The 23,212-nt window shown below is 39.8% G+C and overlaps 1 protein-coding gene across 2 annotated transcripts; it reads left to right on the forward strand.

The window, feature by feature from the left end:
* The first annotated feature begins 28 nt into the window (after window positions 1–28).
* cnbpb (CCHC-type zinc finger, nucleic acid binding protein b) lies at window positions 29–19,718 on the forward strand. 2 transcript variants are annotated; one of them, XM_060835541.1, is made up of 6 exons: window positions 29–133; window positions 9,592–9,729; window positions 12,437–12,499; window positions 12,587–12,785; window positions 15,114–15,153; window positions 19,324–19,718. In XM_060835541.1, exons 2-6 carry the CDS (start codon window positions 9,609–9,611, stop codon window positions 19,342–19,344), a joined length of 444 nt encoding a protein of 147 aa, XP_060691524.1. In that variant the 5' UTR covers window positions 29–133; window positions 9,592–9,608; the 3' UTR covers window positions 19,345–19,718. The 2 variants fall into 2 exon arrangements, with proteins under 2 accessions (XP_060691524.1, XP_060691523.1); XM_060835540.1 differs by lacking the exon at window positions 19,324–19,718 and having other exon boundaries at window positions 15,114–16,102.
* Window positions 19,719–23,212: the final 3,494 nt, after the last annotated feature.

Here is a 23,212-nt window from a genome sequence, read left to right on the forward strand (position 1 = left end):
CAGCGGGTCCCGCCCCGCCCCCTCTCTTCCCCCCGTGTGCAAACCGCGTGACGCGTGCAGAAGGAAAGAGCCAGAAAAAAAAACCCTGAAAGTCGGTGACCGGAGGTTGAGGGGAAGGCGCAGTCCCGAGACAGTGAGTAAATAAAACGCATGAGAACGTGTGCGGCGGGGTGGCTCGTGGCGAACCTGACTTTTCCCCCCTCCCCACCCCTGTTCCCTCCCGGAGAGTTAACGCCAGCTGCCGGGCTCCCGTGGGTTAAACTCCTGAAGAAGTGCTGAGGTAAACAAGTGAATTTCTGACGGCGCATTGCGGCCTGTGTGTCAGGCTGACGGGGTCGAACCTCCGTTCGTAAACGCCAACCCTCCCACAAGAAAAGTCGACCACTTCCAAATATAGCCCACCCTGTGTGAGTGCAGCTCCCCTTCTCTTCCCTGCCACCACTCCGTGTTCCCCATTATTGCGCAGCCGAGGCCTCCCGAGCCCACACGCGGTGTCCCTGGGAGGTGTGTGTCTGTGTCACTAGGCCCAACGCCTGCCTCGAGTTCCAATGGCGTGCTCTTGTGTGAGGCACACCGCACCCGACTGATACCCCCCCCCCCTCCCTTCAGCCTTCGGGCTGAGGCTTGGTTCTTCACCTTTTGTGTGTGTGTGTGTGTGTGTGTGTAGCCGTTATGTGGGGACTCTCACGCGGAATGGGGTGAGTCCGCCTTTTTTTTTCTCTCTTGGCGCCGCTACGTGTGGCGGCCCCAGCGACAAATCTGGGAGGCCAGAGTGATGTCGGCTGGTCCCCATAGGCCCTTCTTCACTGCTGCCTGACTCCCAGAGAATCCCGAGGCCGCTCTTCAATCGTTTTAGTAACACGGAGTCAATTTATTCCGAAAAATAAGGCTATTTGTTAAACCAGTAACCGAGACCACACCCCCTTGAGGCGTGATTTAACCTGAAACTTGAATGAGCTCGACTTTGGCGGGAAAGAAATTATAATTTTTTCTTTGCACGGATGATGTAGGAGCTTGCGTCCACGTGTATTTCTCTATCGACCTGAAATGTCCAGTTTAGGATAAGTTTTCTGAAGGTGCATGAAATCGGGTTGTCTTATTTTGGGCAAACGAGAATTTTATTTAAGATAGTGTAAGTTTCCGTCTCGCACAAAACAAAGAAGCAAATTCTTTTGGGCGTCTACACCTTTTTTTTGTATATGAATATTTGCCATTCATTTGGTGCATTTTACGAGGCAAGAAGTAACTTGCAAATGTCAAGTTATGCAGTGTTGTCAGTGTGACTACTACCCGAGAATACTGTTTAATGCGGTTGGAACTTATTTATTTCCTTTTTTCGCAGTAAATTGTTAGATTACACTTTATCATTGTTTCAACCCAAGAAAGCAGTGGATGCTGTTTGGACTCCTGTGCCAGTGCTCTTCAACTTTTTTGAATTACTGGTCTTTTTACTTTAAAGAAACTAGGTTTGTAATACTGTTGTTCTTCAAGTTTCCTACTACTCCTGTAAATTGAGTCATCTAGTTTTAATTACTATAGTGGGATAGTAGCATAGCAATAATGTTACTGGTCTAGTAATCCAGAGGCCTAATTTAATGCCGTGATGCACATTGGGGGAAGCAATGGCCTTGTATTATCACTATTCAACCTGAAACTCAGCTAATGTTCCAGGAACCTGGATTCCAATCCTGCCAAAGCAGATGGTGGAATTTAGATTCAGTTTTTTAATTAAATCGGGAATGAAGAATCTGACCATGAAACCATTGATAGTCTGGAAATGCCCATCTGGCTCACTAGTGTCCTTCAGGGAATAAAATCTGTTATCCTCCCTACATGTAATTCCAACAATGGTTGACTCTCATTTGCCATCTAAAATGGATTAGCAATAAATGGGGGGGTCATGGGGAGAGAAGCAGTTGAGATTAACATGCCCATGTGAATAACAAAAAGTCCTGTCGTAACATCTGGGGGAATTCATTGTTTTTTCTTTAGTGCCCTTTATTCTTAAAATAGTGTCACTTGCAAGTTCAGTATTTGAAGTAAGTGGCTTGTTAGTTGCTGCATTCAAGTTAGTCAAGTTGTGGATCTGGAATCTTAAGGTCAGATTGAGGATAGGTTTCCTGTTCTGAAGGTCACGAGTTAACCTGTTCATTGGTTATAATAGTTGTGGTCACTACTGGGACTAGCTATATAATCACTTAACATTATAGCAGCTGGTGAAATTTATTGAGCTTATAGGTAGAGCATTTGCCTGGGTCTCTGGTTGCTACACCAATGACATTAATGCTACATCACTGCCTCCCACACTGGCTTATACCTGGCTTGAGAATGTACATCAAAGTCATTTACTTTCAATTAAAATGGCCTGGCAAGGCTCCCTGCTAGGTAAATCACAAGCATTTGGGATGGACAGTTCTTCCAGTCTTGCTAACCGTGCTGGCATCCCAGAAATGAATAAACATAGCAGACAAACTTTGACTTGGGACCCTCAGACTCTCCTTTCATTTCTTACACATTTATGTGCACAATCTGAATGGTAGAAGCATTCTTTTTAAGTGTCTGCCTTTATAAAAGGCTTCAATTTTGTTTTGCTTCTGTCAAGTATGGGATTTCTATAGATATGATGTGCTTTTCTAAAGTAGTTGTACCAAGCTGCATACCTAATGTAGGGCTAGCTTGTCTTGGATAAATGCAACTGTTCAAATCACTTTTGATTTGCATTTCCATCTCAAATATGTTATCATTGAGTTATCCTATTTGACTTGACTTTGCTATTTAGGGTAGATTTTAAATGCAATTTTTACTTCACATGTCTTTCATTTAACCTGGAACTGTGACCTTTTATCATTCAAGATCATGAATTAAACATCTGAAGTAGTGCTCTCTGCCACAGTAAAGTATGTAGCCGTTCACAGGGTTGTCATTGGTCAAACATTTGACACTCAGGCACGTGTTAGAATAGGAGTTGATCACATTTTAGTGAACATCCGGAGGTGGGGGGGTTGAGCTAAGTTTTAGCTGAAAGCACAGGTGGCAGTAGTGGGGTGAGGAATTCTGGGATTAATGCGAAACTGCAATAAGTTATGTTGACCAATCTTGCCGTGAAGATAAATTGAATACATAAGAAGTCTTGGTTTGAGTTCCACCATTAATTTGGTTTTCTAATTTGATTTTAAATACAGGTTATGAAGAATGGCAACAATTGACCTTGATTCTTAACCTGTCTAATGGGAGTGAGCAACTCCCAGGAGAGTGTCTGCTGTTACACTTGCATTTTAAAAAAAGCCCTACCTCCAAGTATTTAATTATGTTCAGGAAATGAAACATTGCAGTCTAATTCGCAAAAGAACAAAAGTTCTGCCACCAGTTTTTTTTGTTTCTGTTATATGGTCAAGTAGTATGTTTGGGAAGCTAAGATACAGTTGAGAGATTTAAGTTTTGCTACTGTGTCCTGTTTTTCATAGTTTGGTTTACTATGACATCTTCAATTTTTTTCCATGCTATACCATACATGATATAAATTTCAAAAGAAATTTATTCAGCCAATTTTATTAAATTTTTGTCTTTGTGGTCAGTAATTGTTTGCTTTTGTAAGGCTCTCGACTGTATTCCATTCTGCTCAATTATAATTAAAATTGTCAAGATACATAAGAATACTGTACCTAATGTGGTACGTACTTTGGGCAACTAAGCTGATAGTTGCAAAACCATGCAGAGTTCTGAGAAATGGTCAGTTGGCCTGAAGCATTAACTCTGGTATCTCTCGTTAAGTGCTACCAAACCTGCTGAGCTTTTCCAGCAATTTGTGTTTTTTTTATATAGAAGTACCATTGGATTCTTATTAGTATGCTCAGGCATTGGTTTCCTTAGTCCAGAAGTCCTTCATTTTTTTAACTTGACAAGGTTCCTCATGGGAGGCTAATAAGCAAGGTTAGATCTCATGGAAGACAGGGAGAACTAGCCATTTGGATACAGAACTGGCTCAAAGGTAAAAGACAGAGGGTGGTGGTGGAGGATTGTTTTTCAGACTGGAGGCCTTTGACCAGTGGAGTGCCACAAGGATCAGTACTGGGTCCTCTACTTTCTGTCATTTACGTAAATGATTTGGATGTGAGCATAAGAGGTACAGTTAGTAAGTTTGCAGATGGCACCAAAATTGGAGGTGTAGTGGACACCAAAGAGGGTTATCTCCGATTACAACAGGATCTTGACCAGATGGGCCAATGGGCTGAGAAGTGGCGAATGGAGTTTAATTCAGATAAATGCAAGGTGCTGCATTTTGGGAAAGCAAACCTTAGCAGGACTTATACACTTAATGGTAAGGTCCTCGGGAGTATTGTTGAACAAAGAGACCTTGGAGTGCAGGTTCATAGCTCCTTGAAAGTGGAGTCGCAGATAGATAGAATAGTGAAGGCAGCGTTTGGTATGCTTTCCTTTATTGGTCAGAGTATTGAGTACAGGAGTTGGGAGGTCATGTTGCGGCTGTACAGGACATTGTTTAGGCCACTGTTGGAATATTGCGTGCAACTCTGGTCTCCTTCCTATTGGAAAGATGTTGTGAAACTTGAAAGGGTTCAGAAAATATTTACAAGGATGTTGCCAGGGTTGGAGGATTTGAGCTATAGGGAGAGGCTGAACAGGCTGGGGCTGTTTTCCCTGCAGCGTCGGAGGCTGAGGGGTGACCGTATAGAGGTCTACAAAATTTGAGGGGCATGGATAGGGTAAAAGGTGGGGTCTTTTCCCTGGGCTCGGGGAGTCCAGAACTAGAGGGCATAAGTTTTTAGGGTGAGAGGGGAAAGATATAAAAGAGACCGAAGTGGCAACCTTTTCACACAGAGGGTGGTACGTGTATGGAATGAACTGCCAGAAGAAATGGTGGAGGCTGGTACAATTGCAACATTTAAGAGGCATTTGGATGGGTGTTGAATAGGAAGGGTTTGAAGGGATATGGGCTGGGTGCTGGCAGGTGGGACTACATTGGGTTGGGATATCTGGTCGGCATGGACAGGTTGGACTGAAGGGTCTGTTTCCATGCTATACATCTGACTCTATAACTTAAGTCTATTTTATTTAATCTATTAATGGCAATTCCAACTGACAATATCAAGCAGAAATGTTTCTGCATTTATTTTGCTGTTGTGATAAATTTTCTGTAGCTATTATCATGTGGTCTTTTGCTGGTACCAAGTTTACTCATTAGCAGATTTCCTGGTCTTGACATTTGCACATGGTTAAGAGAAAAAGATGTTGCAACCAAGTCAGACCTTGTATTCCTGAATCTAAATGAGGAATTGGTGTTTAAAGTTGATTATTACACCAATGGGTAAAGCCGGTTCCCTTCATACGTATGTTGATAATGGTGGGGGGATCGTTTAAACTATGTATTAGTTTGAAACCAAAGTAGTGAGGGAGGGAATAGAGAACAGAATAACTAGAATTTTTGAAATATTCAAAAGCGCACACTATTTTAAACATCATTGTGACACCTTTTTCATGAAGCTGCTACTTCAGCAAGACTGTATCTTTATTCTGACTACTTTATGGCAATCTGCAATTAAGTAAACCTTTTATTTGTTGCATGTCAGCTTTGCTGACTGGGTTGTCCATTCTTGAAGTTTTAGTTACCATATTGAACCACTGGTCTGTAATGTAGATATACTGCTGTTATGTATGAAATTTTCAATTTTGCAACTGAAGGAACACTAGTTTGTAGTGAGGTGGGGGGTGACTTGAAGCAATCCCACAGTGCTAATCTGCCCATACCTCAGCGAGTTTTGGCTGAATCATCCTGCTTTATCTGACTTTTGTCAAAAATTCACTTGTGGGTGTTGCCCTTGGGAAGGTGATGATCTGCCACCTTGAACTGCAGTCCATATGCTTTAAATTTATCCAAAATGTCTTGGTGAGGAATTTCATAATTTCTTTGACCTAGTTAGTGAATGGTGATTTATATTTCCAAGTCAGGATAGTGAGGTGGCTTGGAGGGGAGCTCACAAATAATGTTTCAATGTGTCTGTTGCCCTTGTCCTTCTAGATGGTAGTGGGTTGGAAGGTGCTGTTTTAAAAATCTTAAATTTCTGCAGGGTATCTTGTAATAGTAGCTGTGCAGACTGAAATGTTGATTGTGGAGGTGGTACAAATCAAACAGGCTGCTTTGTCCTAATGATGTCATGCTGCTTGTGTTGACGGAGCTTCATCTCTCCAAGCAAGTTGAGGGGGAAATATTCCAGCACAATTCTGACTTGTGCCTTGTAGATGGTGGATAGGCTTTGAACTAGTAGTGGGTTACTCATTGCTGTATTTCTAACCTTTTGGCCAGCATTTGGTACGACTTTGTGGTGAGTTCAGTTGAGTTTCTGGTCCATGGTAACCCCCAGGATGATTAGTAGAGATTGATTGATTGTAACACAGTTGAATGTCAAAGGGCAGTGGTTTGGTTGTCTCATTGGAAATGGCCATTTCCAGGCAGTTGTGTGGCATGTACATTACTTTCCTGTTAAATCCAATCTGGGACAATATCCGGATCTTGTTGCATTTGAACATGGACTGCTTCAGTATTTGAAGACTCGTGAATGGTGCTGAACATTGTGCAAATATTGGCAAACACCCACGCTTCATAATGGAGGGAACATCAGTGAAGCAACTGAAAAATGATTGGGCCTCGTACGCTAACCTGGGGAACTCCTGCAGCGATGTCAGTCATCTCAGTTTCAGGACCTCCAATGGCAAACATGACAGCTGTGACTCCTACCTGTGAAAAGAATGTCCCCCCCCCCCCCCCCAATTCCCATTTCAGTTTTGCTTGGGTTCCTTGATGCCACACTTTGCAGTTTTGGTGTCAAGGGCTGTCATTCTGTCCTCACTTGGATTTGAGTGAGGACTTTCACTTTCATTCTTGCTATTTGCCATGGTACCAATTTTCCTGTCATCTGTGAACTTACTGATAAACTTCACATTCACTTCTGCATTAACAGACTACAAACATTGAGGGACCCAGTAACAGATTGTGATATGCCAGTGGACATGGGCTTCCTGTCATTTGCCCTTGATCCTTAGGTTCTTAACTACTTAACCAGTCCCATGCAAGACATTGTCAAAGATTTTCTAATGTCCATGTAATTACATCCACTACCTTCATCTAAACATCTAGTCACCAACATTTCTGCACAGCCACTGATTTCCATGATTGGCACTGACTCACCAGTCGTACAGCATGGAAACACCCTTTTGGTCCACATGTCTGCCCTGACCAGATATTCAATCTGAGCTAGTCCCATTTGCCTCATATCCCTCTATGCCCAGCCTATTCATATACCAATCCAATGCATTTTAAATGTGGTAATTGTACCCACCTCCTCCATTACAGCAGCTCATATGCATACCACTCTGCATGGAAAAATTTACCCCTTCACCTAGTTTTGGACTACTGATCCTAGGAACAAGACTTGACTATTCAACCTTTTCATACCCCTCCATAATTTTATAAACCCCTGAGATTGCCCCTCAGCCCCATCCTATTTCAGCCTCTTCCTGTAACTCGACCTCCCTCTTCAAGCAAAATCCTTAATTTTTTTTTGTGTACCCTCCAGTTCAATATCTATCCTATGAGTGATCAGAATTACATTATGCTAAAAGTGGCATCAGCATATTGATTTCTGGTTCTGGAAATTGCTACCATATGTGTGCCTTGGAAACCTACTTAGTCAATAACAAATTGCAAGTCATCTGTTCACCAAACCTCAATCTAACCAAACAGATGTTCATCTGACAAAGCCATGCTAATACTTGCACATCCAAGTGGAGGTTAATTCTGTCCCTCCGGTTTTTCCCCAGTTTCCCACTGATACATTTATTTGGCCTATATGGTGTCTTGGGTTATACCCCATTCTCTTGAAGAACGCTGCCATATTAGCTATCCTATAGTTCTCTTTTTACTGCTTTCTATACTTTCTCGCTCATGAATGTTGATATAAGGGACTCGGATAAAACCTCAACCATACCTTCTGGCTCCAAGGAGGCTTAGTTTGTTGTAATGAAAAATGTAGAGGAGACACAAACTTTTCAGGTCATGGTTGTATTTCTGATCAAAGTGGCTGTTTTGATCCAGAGTGTGTTGAACTTTGAATATTTGTTGGGTGAACACATATCCATATAAGTGGAGCATGATTGGGAAAGGGGGTCAAATGGTGAGTTACTTGACATTTTTCAACTCTGGCCTGATCTTGAAGCCAGAGTGCTAACTTCATAGTTACAACTGACAAAATATTTTCCGTGGTAATACAGTTGAATGTAGAGATTGTCATGATGGTCATAGTCATCACATGTCTTGCCTTGTGGTGGTTTGAGTGCTGCTTGTCAATTAACATTTCCATCCTGTGTTGGAAGAAGTGTAATTTAGTCAACCCTTTTTACAGCTGGGACACTCTCCTAAGAGTGAGAACATTCTTTGCTGTACTGATCCCACCAAGCACCAAGACAGAGCAAAGTGCTGGAGATACTCAGCAGTCTGGCAGTATCTATTGTTATCGGCGATTCCCCTGCTCCTTGGATGCTGCCTGACCTGCGCTTTTCCAGCAACACATTTTCAGCTTTGTTCTACATGGATGCTACCAGACTTGCTGAATTTCTCTACCTTTTTTTTGTTTCAGGTCTCTGGTGCCTGCAGTTCTTTTACTCCAGTCATGGAGATAAATTCCAATTATCATTAACTTCACTTTTTCAAGGACTTCTTATTCCAACATGACTAAAGGCAGTTGTCCAACCTCAACCCTGAAACTCGGCTTGTTTGTCCTTGCTTGGACTAAAGCTGCAGTAGGATCTGGAATAGTAGTGCTTGCAGAGCTCAACTGAAAATTGAGCAGTTTACTGGTGCACAAGGGTTCTTTATCATCCTTGGCTACCTATCTTGTGGTTTGAGGGTCTGGCATGGTAATTGGCTGGACCTGATTTTGTTCTTTTTTTTTTGCTACATGCATATGTACCAGTGTTGTAGCTGTATGGAACAATTTGTCTAATGGCACATAGTTCTGGAACAAACGTATTGCAGCCTGCATACCTGGCGAGTTGTCTAGGTCCATGTGCGTCACTGTATCCAGTGTATTTCACTTCCTCCAGCTGAACTGAAAACATTTCTGGTTCTGATTCTAGGATCTCCAGAAAGAGGTAGAAATGGATCATCGCCTTGATAGTTTTGGATGAAGTTAGTTCCAAATTATTCAGTTTTGTAATGGTGTTCTGGACTTTCCATCATTGAGTGTTTGTGAAACTGCCTTGATTATGTATAGTGAACTCTATAGTAGTCTACTTTTTTAAACCTAATTGAGGAAATGAATACAGCAGGTAGATCTTATTTTTGTGTTTCTCAACTTTTTTGCTGTAAAATATCACCTTTTTTGTTTTCCAAGGTTTGTTTATACGCTGTATTCTTAAAGTTGACCTTAAAGAAAAGTTGTTGGAAGACTGCAAAACTGTGCTTTCATAACCTATCAAGTAGAAATGTGTGCTTAAATTCACTCAATCATGTTTTATTTTCTTTGCTGGAATGGTGGCTATAACATTTTTCAATGCCCTGATTTTTCTCTCTCCCTTCAGACCAAATATAGCTCATCATGAACAGCCAGGAGTGCTTTACTTGTGGACGTAGTGGACATTGGGCACGTGAGTGTCCAAATGCAGGTGGACGCAGTCGGATTAGAGGTCGTGGCAGAGGAAGTTTCACTGCTGCAAGAGGTAAACTAAGAATTTTGCTTCTTACTCACTGCATAAACTTAGCAGAAAATGCCATGCTTCCTATACTAAAGATCAAAATGTTCCAGGGTGTCCTGAATTACTCCTGGTAAGTCATATGCACAAATTTGAGGTTTTCCTTTGTTCCGAATAAGTTGGTCCTTAATTACTCCACCTAAGTTTAACCCTGGCACTCTGTGTAATGAAATAATCTGTTGTTTAGAGTTTTAAAAAAAAAGGTCAAGTCTGAAATGGGATTTGTCTGCTTATTTGAGCCAAATTATTTGGTGGTTCTCATAGTCTAATTCTGCAATGTGGTATATCTTTGTTAAAGTTGAACATGCCATAGTTGGGCACTGTCATTGTTATAGCAGTTTTGTAGTTGAAAGTTAAATCTGTGTTCCTTTTGCAAAATGTGACATATTTTAGGGACATCTTATGAATTGAAGTGGGTAGAAAGTTCAACTGGAAAATCTTGTGTTAACACACTCAATCCCATGCCACTTCTGATAGAACTCCGTAATTGGATCCTTTCAGTCTGGTTTCCATGCTTACCACCGTATCAAATAACATTCTTCTTGGAAAGCATTTTTAAGTGATGTAAGTAAACTACCCTTGTCCTCCTTTGTGACTTGACCATTCTCTTGCAACTCACCACTGGCATCTGTCTATGGTGCTACACTCCTGACTTTTACTATCTAATGGTGAACGTGAAGTCATCTGCAGTGGCTTCTCTTTTTAAAATTCCTTATTTTTTCTCCCTCAAGGACCTACTCTGGCTCCTCCATTTCTCTTCACCAGGGAGAAGCATGATATCATTTGCTTCCATCAGCGTGCTCATGACACCCACTCCATCTCATTGCCTCAAGTCTTTTGACTGTGTTACACTGCTAATCTGCTCACTTGGCATCCAGTATTGGGATCAAGACCTCTTCCTAATTAAACTGTAATATTAGCTGTAATATCCCGGTCTTTGTAATGGTTGTGGCTGAGGTAGTATTCATTGGTATTACTCCTTTGAAATTGGGATCTTCCGGAGTCTATATGCAGAGTTAGTTTGGGTTGTGGAATGATTATAGGCACATTTGCATGATTTAAAGGACATTGGGACAGATACTTGAATAGGGAAGGTTTATAGGTATATAGGCCAAATGCAGAATAATGGGACTAGTTTTTAGCTTGGAAACTTTATTGGTATGGGCAAGTTGGAGTGAAGGATCTGTTTGTGTGCTGTATGACTGAAATTTCTTATGAATTTCTTTCAGTTCTGATTATAGCATCTGTTTTGTGTATAAATCATTTTATTCTGTGCTCCAGACTTCCTAAAATTTACTTGCTGTTACCTGGTGTCTTGTGTGATTGGCTTCTTGGTGATGTTGCTGTACACCTGGAATCTCCCTTTGTGCCAGATTCAAACTGATGTCGGATGAATTTTGTCAAAGATCAGTAAATGTCCTTTGGAAACCTGAAGACAGCAGCAAGCTTTTTTTTGCTTCTGACTGAATTCAGGCTAGTTTTTCTCTTCTATTGTGGCTAACTTGCTTTGGGAAGATAAATGCTCAAACCTAGTAGGATGGATGTTTTCTAATCTTAGAACTGAAGCACACTTTTATTCTTGGGAATTTAAAAGGACCTGAAGTAAGGAAATTCTTTAGATTAGAAACTGGAATTCTGTTTCAAGGTATGGAAGTGAGGTCGTTGAATACTTCATTTTAAGCCAGGGATTCTTGTTAAGGAATGCAATTGATGGGTGATAGCAATAGATGGGAATGTTGGAGCAAGCTTGAAGTATTGAATGGCATACTTCTGTGCACAACTTGCATGTTCACGTCATTCTTTTGAAGCTGCCCAACTCTATGGAACCATAACAATGTGGGCAAGCTCTGACATATTTGCTTTTCTTAACTGATGACAAGTTGTCAAAAAATTTGGTATATCTCATTTGTTTTGAGGCCAGGAGTCATCTGAATGGAGTTTAACCACTCCAGATTTAAACACTTTTTTTTCAAATTGAAAGTAAGACACAAATGGAACTTTCTGGTTTGCATAGTAAAGTATATCCAACTCGCGATGGAAAGGGAAGTTCTTTCCATTATACTGCATCTTGTGTGTAGTAAGGCTAAGTAACATGATTTTACCAGTGATGGCAATGCACAGAGGAACCTCGATTATCCGGCATTCAATTGTCTGATTATCTGGTAAGATCACAAAGCCCCGATGCTTGACTAAACTGTAATCCGGTATTCAATTGTCCAGAATTCTATTTAAGCGAATGAAATACTCCTTGCCTGTGTTCTTCGGATAATCAAAGTTCCTCTACGCCAAAACCTAGATTGTAACTGTTCTAGATATCTTAAGGATATGTTCAGCTGAAGACATTGAGTTACATTTGACCCTTGGTGTCCAAAGTGAATAGTCCCACCATTGATTGGGATATCTAAATAACAACAATTGTAAGTATTGATACATCTGTTACATGACATTACTGTTCTGAGATTCAGCAAACTGACCTAGTTTTAAGAGAATACATGGCATGTAAATAGAATTATAAATGTTAATCAATATTTTTTGTAGCCTATATTTTTCCATTCAGTAACTGTCAGGCTCACTTCATGAAACTAGAGGGATTCAAGTAAGCAAATTTCTGCTTGCATTGCTGCATGTATGTTTTTGTTGATGGACTGTTTTTAAATTTGCACTTGATTTCCAGATATCTGTTATCGTTGTGGTGAATCAGGCCACCTTGCAAAGGATTGTGAGCTCCAGGAAGATGGTAAATATGTATTTTTTTTTGTTGTTTGGAGATGGGCAATGAAATTTATTACAAATGAAATTAACTTTTAATGCTGTCATGTTTTAGCTTGCTACAACTGTGGTAAGGGTGGCCATATTGCCAAAGATTGCAAGGAGCCAAAGAAGGAGAGGGAGCAGTGCTGCTATAACTGTGGCAGACCTGGACATCTGGCCCGTGACTGTGATCACGCTGATGAGCAGAAATGTTATTCGTGTGGAGAGTTTGGGCACATTCAGAAGGACTGCACTAAAGTCAAGTGCTATAGGTATGAAGCATGGTCAAGACTGTCTGAACATTATTTGTGGCTGGAGTGATGTAAATTACGTAGCTAGTTTGTTTCTGAAAATAAGCAATACTTTTATCTCTGAACAATTAGACTTGAATATCTGCTGGAACAATAACAATCGAGGTCATCTGACATTCTTGGACCTGCATTTAATCCACTACTTTTGAATATTTTTAACTGATTCTCTGAGGGAAGTTGTTTTAGTAGGTGTCTTGTCCTTGTGGCTAATCAGTTGAGCCCTTCTGTGTGACTGTTCCCAAAAACAAGGTGGGGTAGCTGAACCAGGCATTTGCTTTAGTGCAGTTGATTGCTTTAGCAACAGCTGTTATACAATGTTACCTCCAAGCTACATGCATTCCTCAAGCTAGGAAATGGCAAAATGAGAAATTTTCTTCACTCAATTGTGAATCTCTGAAATTCTCTAGTCCAGAGGCCTTGGCTGTTCGTTTGCTGAATATATTCAAGGTTGAGACAATATATTCCTTTTTAAAGCCCAAAACTATGTACTCAGGCAGGCTGTGATAGAAGATGGGGGTTTTATTATTGAATTGTGGGGTAGTCTTGAGGGACAGCATTGTGTCCGCCTTCAGTCAAGGGAGTGCAAGTTCTGGATTTTCCAAACATTATGGCCAAGAGTTTGATATGAGCATGTTTGATATAACATGTAGTACTGTTTTAAGGGATCAGTGGATAAGTCAGGACACTACAGGTCAGTCAAGCTTTAATAGTGGGGAAACTATTAGAAGCAATTCCAAGGAACACCATTAATCTGCACTTAGTGAGGTAACGGTTAATCTAGAATAGTCGGCTTTTTTTTCCCAGGAGAAGTGGTGTTGGTGAGATTGAATTCAAATTTTATCTGGAGGTTACCAGATGTGTTGATGGGAGAAATGAATTTGATGTCTACTTAGACTTCAAGGCTTTTGAAATGGTCCTTCATGGGAATCTGAATGCAAAGGTATGATAGCTTGTGGGATCAAAGGAAATTGAGCTAATTGGATCCAGAATTGACTGAGTGGAAGGAAGGGGGTTATGGTTGGGTGTTTTTTGTGACTGGAAATCAGTCCAGTAAAGTTTTTTTTTCCAGGGATTAGTAGTAGGGCTCTTGTTGTTATGGTATGTAGAAATGAGGGTTGGTCAGTAATTTTATGGATAATAGAAATTGGCAGCGTTGTAAATAAGAGTAGCCTTGGGTTACAGGAAGATAGACTATTAGATGGGCTGACTGGTGCACGGAACTCAATCTGGATAGGTGAGGTGCATTTGGGCAGGGCAAATGAGGAAAGAGAATATATCAATGTTAGAATCCTGGAGAGTATAAAGGATCAGCAAGACCTTGGTATGTGTCCCTTTAAGGTAATGGAAATAGGCAGAAACTGGCACAATATTGAGACATTACAAGCTATGGGCTAAGTGATGGAAAATGGGATTAGAATAGTTTTCAACCAGCACAGCCTTGATGGGCTGAATGTGTTTTTCTATGCTGTGGACTTCTGAGCTGTGATTCTGATTATAGTAATTCCTGCGGTTATCTTTGGTTGTTAGATGATCTTGGTCTACTCCCATCCACTTCCTTTGTCCCTCCTCTTAGCCATCTATAAAGGGCACAAACAATTTGCCATTCCTGTACCCCTTTAAATATGGGTTAAGCATCATGTTTATATAAAAGGTACTAACTATTTCAGGTGATTAACATTGAATTGTTAGAGAACTTAAGTAGCAAAGTCTGTTGAAACAGGAGCGGAGCTGTGTGCATAATATGCTGGTGAATTTCTACCCAGAATAAGATGAAAAAGGGAATTCCATGCTTTCTTCCCCAGAGCATTTTCTACTGTTAAATTTAGTTATGAGCAATACACAAGCCCAAGCATCCTCTTCAGATTATCAGCAGAATTGAGACTTTTTCTGAAAAGGGCTGTTGGCTGAATCGAATCACCTTGAGTGCTAAATTTTAATACAAGGGCTCTACTTGAACAATATACAGGGGTCCCTGTCTTGTGATTGCTCATACTTGCAAACATTCCCATATAGGAGTGCACTTTTTCAAATTTGAGCATTTCCTCAGATGGACTCTAACAGAACCTGTTTGCAAGCCAGGGACTGCCTCTACTGTTGATTCTGAATTAAGCTTAATTTCTGATGTACTACCTGAGTGTAAGCTGCATTCGTAATGCCCATCATAATCAGGAAAAGTGGATCTTAATGCTATTTGTTTCAGTAGACTTAGTTGCATTATCCTAAATTGAGTGTTTATAGTTTAGTGTACATGTTGAAACTCGAATATGAAATATCTTGTTTAAATTACAGGTGTGGTGAAACTGGTCACGTTGCCATCAATTGCAGCAAGGCAAGTGAAGTGAACTGCTACCGTTGTGGTGAAGCTGGACATCTTGCACGGGAATGCACGATCGAGGCTACAGCTTAAATTTTTCTTTGTCGCCCCTCCTTTTTTCTGATTGATGGTTGTATAATTTCCTCTGAATCCTCTTCACTGGCCAACGATTGGCAGATAGAGGCTAGTCCCAGGCCAAGTGAGCTTTACTCAAAATGTAAAAGGAGGAAAGGGGTGGAAATTGACTTTCTGCATTTAACTACAAATGTTTATGTTTAGTTTGGTAGAGGTGTTATGTATAATGCTTTGTAAAAGAACCCCCTTTCCATGCCACTGGTGTATAGGGATTAATGAGTGGGAAGAGATGAACCCGATCAGTGACCCTTTGGGTTCTAGAAGTGATTCTGTGGGAGGAAACCAAACCTGGAAGTGTCTGTGAAAACTCCCGTATGTGATTTCTTGAAATGTTGGCTTTGAATTGTTTGATCTTGGGAGCAGTTCATCACAATAACCAACATCTGTATCGGGGCCCTATGTCTCGTAAACAGCAAAGTGGGAGTAAACAATGAGAAAGAGCAAGCCTGTTCACACTTGAAAAGTACAGCTTTTTATAAAAAGCATCATAGGAGTAACCAACTTAACCGTAGCTGAAACCCGAGTTGGTGTCGGAGATACAGATGTTCAAGCAGAAGTTTGAATAAATTTTTGAATGTAGTTTAGAGCTATAATACCCATTATGAAATACCACAACAAACACATAGCATACAGGATTGGAACTACACAGCAGTTGAATGTGTTTTCACAGAAATCAAGATGTTATTTTTGTATAATACAATTAGACTACTGTAAAGAATCATTTGCTTGAAATCAGTTTTTTTAAGACAGAAGGTAAAAGCAACTGAAGTCTTAGAACTATAGAAATGTAATTTTAAACTATCAATAAAGCTGGAGGAGGAAGGGGAAAGCTTGTCTGAGTGATCTTTGGACAGTATTCGGTGTACAATTTACATAGCTGCGCATTTCCTTTTCTAGGAAAAGAGTACAAATTAGTTTTGGTATTTTAATGAGCACATACACTGTACTTCTGATAAGTCAAGCGCATTTGATTTTTAAAATGAATACTGGGTAACTATTAGGTGGAGGTTCAACTAAGTTTAGTCCAGTTTAATCTGATTTGCTTCATGAGGATTGCCAATTAGATTTTTTTGTCATTCCCCTTAAGATGCATGGATCTTTACTGCTCCCTCTGAATTATTTAGAAATACTTAAGGGGTGTGGTGTGGCAGTTGCTGACTAAGGCGAAATTGGGGAATGTACTACTCATTGTTGATTTTTTTAAATACAGATGACAGTTGAGGATTCAGTAGTTTAATTGAGCAAGTGTCTTTTAAAAACATCCTTTCTGGATTATTTAAGGAAATTGAACAAAAGGTTTCTTTACATGTGAAGAAAGGAACCAGTGACTGAAGTCTAGAGCCTTAAATTTTGGAATGGAGTATTAATTTAACCAGATTCTGATTTGGAAAGGCATTTTGTGCCTGTAATTTAAGCTTATTTTAATCTCAGCTGGTAGAGACTGCAGATAGTGTGGATAATTGAATAGATTGAGAAAAACATTGCACTCTACAATAGAAAATGTATATGCAAACAGTGGTGTAGCAAAACAGTATTAAAACCCTTCTGAGTACAAATTCATATTGAGTATAATAGCTTAGTGCATTCTTTTTAAACACTAGCCTTGCATCTGCTTTGCTTTTTGAGATATGTCAGCATTGTTTGAAGGTTATTTGCTGTTACAAACCATTTGTTTCAAGCTTAGTTGTGGTTCATCTAACAGTGATCCTTTGAAATAGCTATGTTGAGTCATTTGTGATGCTTTCTCTATCTTGGAAATCTTTCAGGCAACAGATGTACATTGTGGCCATGCGATAGATCTTTTATGGTTAGTAGGCTGACCTGCAGAAATTATATATTTCTGAATGTGAGCAGTGACTAGATACATACTGAGTGAAAAAGGTTTGGAACTTGTTATCTTGTATTTGAATTGTAGGAGGCTGAAATCATGATTAATCATGAATAATTTTCCAACAATGAACTGCAATATGCAGGGAAACTCGAATAACAATGTGATCAACTTGTTTGACCTACTGATAAGCCCTCATTCCCAAATTGCCTATACTTAATGTATTTCTGCATTTGGGATAATTTCTGCAAAGTGTTTTCATTTTGGCAGTCTTATACATTGTTCCCAAATGTACAGTTCCATTTATTTTTAAAAGCCTTTTCCGGTTTTTTAGTTTAAATTTGAACATTTAATGGATAATATAGATTATTATTGTGCTATTGTAAGTAAATTAATCACTGTTGTGACTTCTAGGTCTGTTTCTATTATAAATGTGGGCTGGTCGAAGGGCATATTGCTTGTTTTAGACTGAAATGATGCATTTCTGGAAATTGCTCCAAAACCACTTTTGAATTTACCTCAATGTAGTTGTAATACAAGGTTTTAAAACATGTTCCTGTTTTGGACCTTGAGTATGCTAGTGGAATTCTGAATCACAAAAAAAGAGTTGGATAAAGGCAGCATGTGCTATAGCAAGTGATCCCGCAACCAATTGATCAGGACAAAGCTCCTTTGTGGGTAGTTGGCAATTAATCTACAATAATACTCAAATATTCTCCCCTCAATCCAATCCAGTATTCATTGTGGAGGTGAGGCTGAAATATTCTAGTCGTCATATTCAGCCAGACGTCAGGTGAATCTGTTCAGCTTAATTTCATTTGTTGATAGTCAGAAATAATGAAGTAAAATAGTACAAAGGCTTTGGACTTCAACCCCATCCTAGCTGTATGAAGTGTGCTTTGGAACCAGTTGTGCTCTTCTCCCTGTCCCATTACCACTACATTACCTCTTTCCATTAATCCATTGGCAGAGATTGCTCCAGTATAACACACTCAAAAGTATTCTAATCTCAATAATAGTATTGCAAAGTGTCATTGAGGTGGAATTAGGCATCCTTTACTGGATAATCCAGGATACCTTGTGATCCAAATCTGGTTACAACCTGTATCTGGGAGCTGAGTTCCAGAGACTGTACTTGATATCAAGGCAGCTTTCAAGAATGGCCAATAAATGTGCAAAACTTTAAGTTGATTTGTGTAGGTCAATTATCAGTCGCAGAACATTACTGAGGAACTCCAATAATGCTGTAGGCCTGACCAACTTTAGTTACTACTTCAAAGACCTCTTTAGCAGCACAAAAATGGGGATATTGACAATTTGACTGTACACAGCTATTCCCAAATCCCCTCACTGAAACCGTCTGTGCCTGCTTGCAGGAAGACCTGAACGACATTCTGGTTTCGATAAGAGGCAAGTAACACTGACACCACATACTTGTCATGCACTGACTATCTCCAGCAATAGGAAAAATTGTGTGAAATTCAACAGCATTACTTGCACTGAATTTTATTACAATTCATAACCTGGAGGTTACCATTGACTAAAATTTAGCTGAAGGATTGATGTTCTGTGGCTAACTTCCTAATTCATAAAAGCCTGGCCACAGTCTCCAAGCCACTGCTGTGGTGTGATGAAATCATTGGACTCGATGAGTGATGCTCCAGCTTGATCACTTGCTACAAAGCAGACCAAATGCAGAGTACCATGCTGAGCATAATCTCCCTCCACCTAAGGTGCACATTGCTTGTGTTTAATATATACTGCTATTGTGTGCTAAGTCACCTGCCATAGCACATTCCAAACCAGTGACCATTTGCAGTCCAGAAAAGTAAAGACAGGAAGGAGCCAGTGTACAGTTCAGGTCTACATTATTTTCTTTTGTAACAAGGAAAGTTTTAAAATTTATACCCTATATTGGAAATCTGTTGCATGAGATTGAGATAGTTAATATATTTCCTGCTTTAAATATCATTATTTTTCAGTGGTTTCTTTTTCATATCTTAATCTGTGCTGACCCAGCAGACCATTACAGTTCAATTCCTAGAGATTTTTTAATATTGCTGTTTTAGAATGATTCGATCTTGGGTTGAAAAGCATCCTCATTAGGTACTACCTGGCTGGGACGTGATGCAATTTTAAAATTTAAGATCGTGGCGGAAAGGGTGGTGTTACTACGAGGAATGAGTAGTGCATGGCTGACTAATGGTTTTCAATTACTGCAGAACTACAGTCTAAGAGACTAAAACATATCCACGTGGACTTTCTTCGCACACAAGCAGCTGTCAGGAACACGTGAACTGCTTTAAACATGCTAACTGGTCTGCAGAAGATGGTGGTCAAGAGGAGATGCCGATTCTTAAAGGAATGTGATTCAATGGAAAGTTTGGACACTAAACAGGAAATCAAATTTGAACGAAATGAAACTCACGAACAATAAGGATATTGAATTAGCGATACTGAATCAGGAAGGGGATGAGCAAAAACCTGACAATACAGAAGGTACAGGACTAGTTAGTCTGACTGACCTCTTTCAGGAAACCACAACCTTGCACAGATGAGAGAATGGGATAATTAAACTTAGTTGGTCTCCATTCATTGAATAAACAGAATAAACAAACTTACTTTTAGCACTGTCTTTTTACAACCCAACTTATTCAAACACTGCTGTGCTATAAGGTGTAATCAATGTTCATTCCTCCTATTTGTGACTAAACAGGGGAACTTTGACAGATCTCAAAGGCATCTCACTACATTTTTAATTGCTAGATTTTTTTTCTAGAAAGCCTACTCCTGTAATGTGTGTATCTTAGCTCTTTGCATTTGAATAATGGCGAATTACAGTTTCTCGAGTAACAGCAAATAACTTTAAATTGTGAAAATTGGCTTTCATTATATATTTAGAGTAAGCAGAGGATTTAATAATAGCTATACCAATTAGAGATGGAAAGTGCCATAATATATTGTCCGTTAACTAGTCTTCTGGGGCTAAGGCTAATAATGTGCAGAATTGAGTTCAAAAGCCATCCCAGTACCTGGAAGACTTTAAATCCCAAAGTAAAGCTAGTTATGAAATTACTAAAAATGTATGGTTACTGACTCCCTTTAGGGAAAGAAATTGGTTATCCTTAAGAGATCAGGTGTTTCATTCCCCAAGCCCATATAATCTAGACTCATACTGCCTGCTGACATCACCTAGTAAGATATTTAGGTTCCAGGGCAGTTAAAGATGGGTTTTAAAAAAAAAAGTTGGTTTTTCCAGCAATGCCTAAATCCCTTTAAAGTAAACACAATTCTATAGTGCCCAGCAGATGCAGAGGCCTCAGGACTGTCAATACCAAGTATTAACTTGCTGTGTTTATTTTCTTGTTTTCCACAAGAACTGATTTTTACCAAGAATGTCTTGTCACCCTTAATACAATGTGGATATTTTTATTTAAATATTCAGGTACACTTCTGGGCTTGTTGGCTTTGAACCTAAAAACAGGGGTACTACCACTTCACAACATGTTTTTGCTTAATAGTTAACAGTTTGGACTAATAACTGCCTTGTCAATTAATTTTGTACTTGTTTGACAGAAACCATGGAGCTCAGATTACACTCTTATATTAACTGATTAGTTATTTTTATTTGTGTCAAAAACATGTAGAAGGGACAATAAAGTAATCAATATGTGCGAAGCTGCTACAAAAGTCAACACTAAGATTTGTTTTGCAAGCGTCTCTTACTAGCTACTCTTAATTTACCTTAATTTTACATTTCTTATACTTGATACAATTTCATTGAAATATTGTGCTCCTCTCCAACTAAGTAAATATTCATTCTATTTCTGTTAAATGTTAATTTAACAAAGCAATTGATTATTTACTTTTATCATGTATTTCCAACTACCATTCTTAAAAACCCTGTTTTGAAACTATAGTTACAATACTTAAAGTATTAATAAATGTAATACTGAAGATCTTGCAACATATTACATTATAATGATCATGTAACTTTTCAAATTTATTTATTGTCCACTCCTAGTTGCACTTCAATAGTGCATGCTAGGCCATTTCTGAGGGCCATTAACAGTCAACTCTGGATGGAGTTACATGCAGGCCAGACCAGTTAAAGACAGCTGATTTTCTTCCTTGACTGATTGAGTGCTGGGTAATACACCATATTATACTACTGTCTTCAAGTTCATAATTGTTTGATCATATAATAAGCTGTGCAAATTTGGAGTAAATGGGAATCAAAGTGAAAAACTCCACTGTTTGGAATTGGATGAATTACAAAAGAAGATGAATGAGTGTTAGAGGTCAATTAACTCCAGTATCAGAATTTTTTTTAGAATAATGTATGAGAACTAATGATCTTTCACTGCTGTTTCAATGACCTTCCTGCTATCGTTAGGCTAGAAGTGACAATGTGCAATAAATTGGCAAACTCAAATCTTCTCAAAAATCACTATCAGCTAAACAATTTTCAGCGTTATTCACATTCTTGAAGGTGCTGAGGTACTCCATGTCCATATGCTGCAAGACCTGGACAACATTCTGTTTTGGCCTGATAATTCGCAAGTAATATTTGCACAGCACAGGAATCCGTAGTAACCATTTCCAACCATCACGTTTTTGACTATGGCATCGCCATCACTGAATCTCCCATTATGAGAAGCTGAACTGGACCGGTTACATACATACTGAGGCTACAACAGGTTAAAGGCTTGCATTCTGTGGTAAGTAACTAATCTTCCTCCCAAAGTCTGATCACTGTCTTTAAGGAATATGTTGGAATAATTGGCCATTTGCCTGGATTTAGTGCAGCTCCAACAATACTCGAGTTTGACATCATCCAGATAGAGCAGCTCATTGAATGGCACACCATTCAAGATTGAACACCCTCATGTTCACCATCTCTAAGAACCAATGTATGGTGGTAGCAGTGTGTAATACATCGAAGATGCATAGCAGCAAGTTACCAAGGCTTGTTGGACAGTACCTTCCAAATTCACATTGTACACACCTAGAAGGACTGCAAATACATAGGATCAACACTACCTGCAAGTTCCAATCCAAGCCAAACATTTTGCTGACTTGGAACCATATTGCTGTTCCTTTAATTCAAGAGCATTCTCAGCGCACTGAGTTAATTGCATTAAGGTAATTAAGGATTGGCAATAAATGCTGCCCTCGCATGTGATGCATAAATGCATGAATCAATATGGGGAAAAAAAATAACAGTTGTGAGGGACGAACTTGGCACGGTCGAAAAAAAACAGCCTGAAATGATCGCCGAGGTGACAGGAAGGCAGATGGGGTTGCGGCCCACTTGCCTGAAGATGAAAAGGGTCAGGATCCAGAACCGACTCCAGATGATGAGCGCCGAGTGAGTAAGGCTGTGACCAATCCTTGCCGCCTGACAATTGAAGAAGTGGTAAAGACCCTCAAGAGTGCAGTATGCATCCAGTCAGGCTGCGATCAGAAAGGTGACCAGCAAGGTAAATGGCTCCAACTGTAAACTGGAGTTGCCCCAACCAGACCTGAACTGTGAAAGGCAACGGAACCAGCTGCAAACTCGCAGAATGAAAGAGTTGGAGAAGGAAATGAGACGTAACTGTGCTCTGATCCCAGCGCTGTCTAACTGCAAAACCAAAGGGAAACAATTAGAGCTATAACAAACAGCTCAAGAACTGAAATTTAAAGTGTTAGGGAACTATTGGAGCACGCAACCTGGACACAACCAATCCCGCAGATAATACACTTGCAAGTACAGAAAAGCTACACCCGGCGTTCACTTTGCTGGGGGGTTTAATATTTAACTTCCCAAGATGAGTTCAGAATTACATTTATTCCTGATACCTGCACCCTTATAAGTTTTACATCAGAGTTTTGACTTTTACTGGTATGGGGTGTTGCTTTCTGGAAAAGTTTCCCACAAAATGTACGGATTTTACGAAATGTCCAAAGATGTACGGATCAGGTGAATTGGCCATGCTAAATTGCCCATAGTGTTAGGTAAGGGGTAAATATAGGGGTATGGGTGGGTTGCGCTTCTGCGGATCGGTGTGGACTTGTTGGGCCGAAGGGCCTGTTACCACACTGTAAGTAATCTAAACAATCTAAAAT

This window comes from Hemiscyllium ocellatum, chromosome 14 (assembly GCF_020745735.1).
Source record: "Hemiscyllium ocellatum isolate sHemOce1 chromosome 14, sHemOce1.pat.X.cur, whole genome shotgun sequence".
NCBI classification, from domain to species: Eukaryota; Metazoa; Chordata; class Chondrichthyes; order Orectolobiformes; family Hemiscylliidae; genus Hemiscyllium; species Hemiscyllium ocellatum.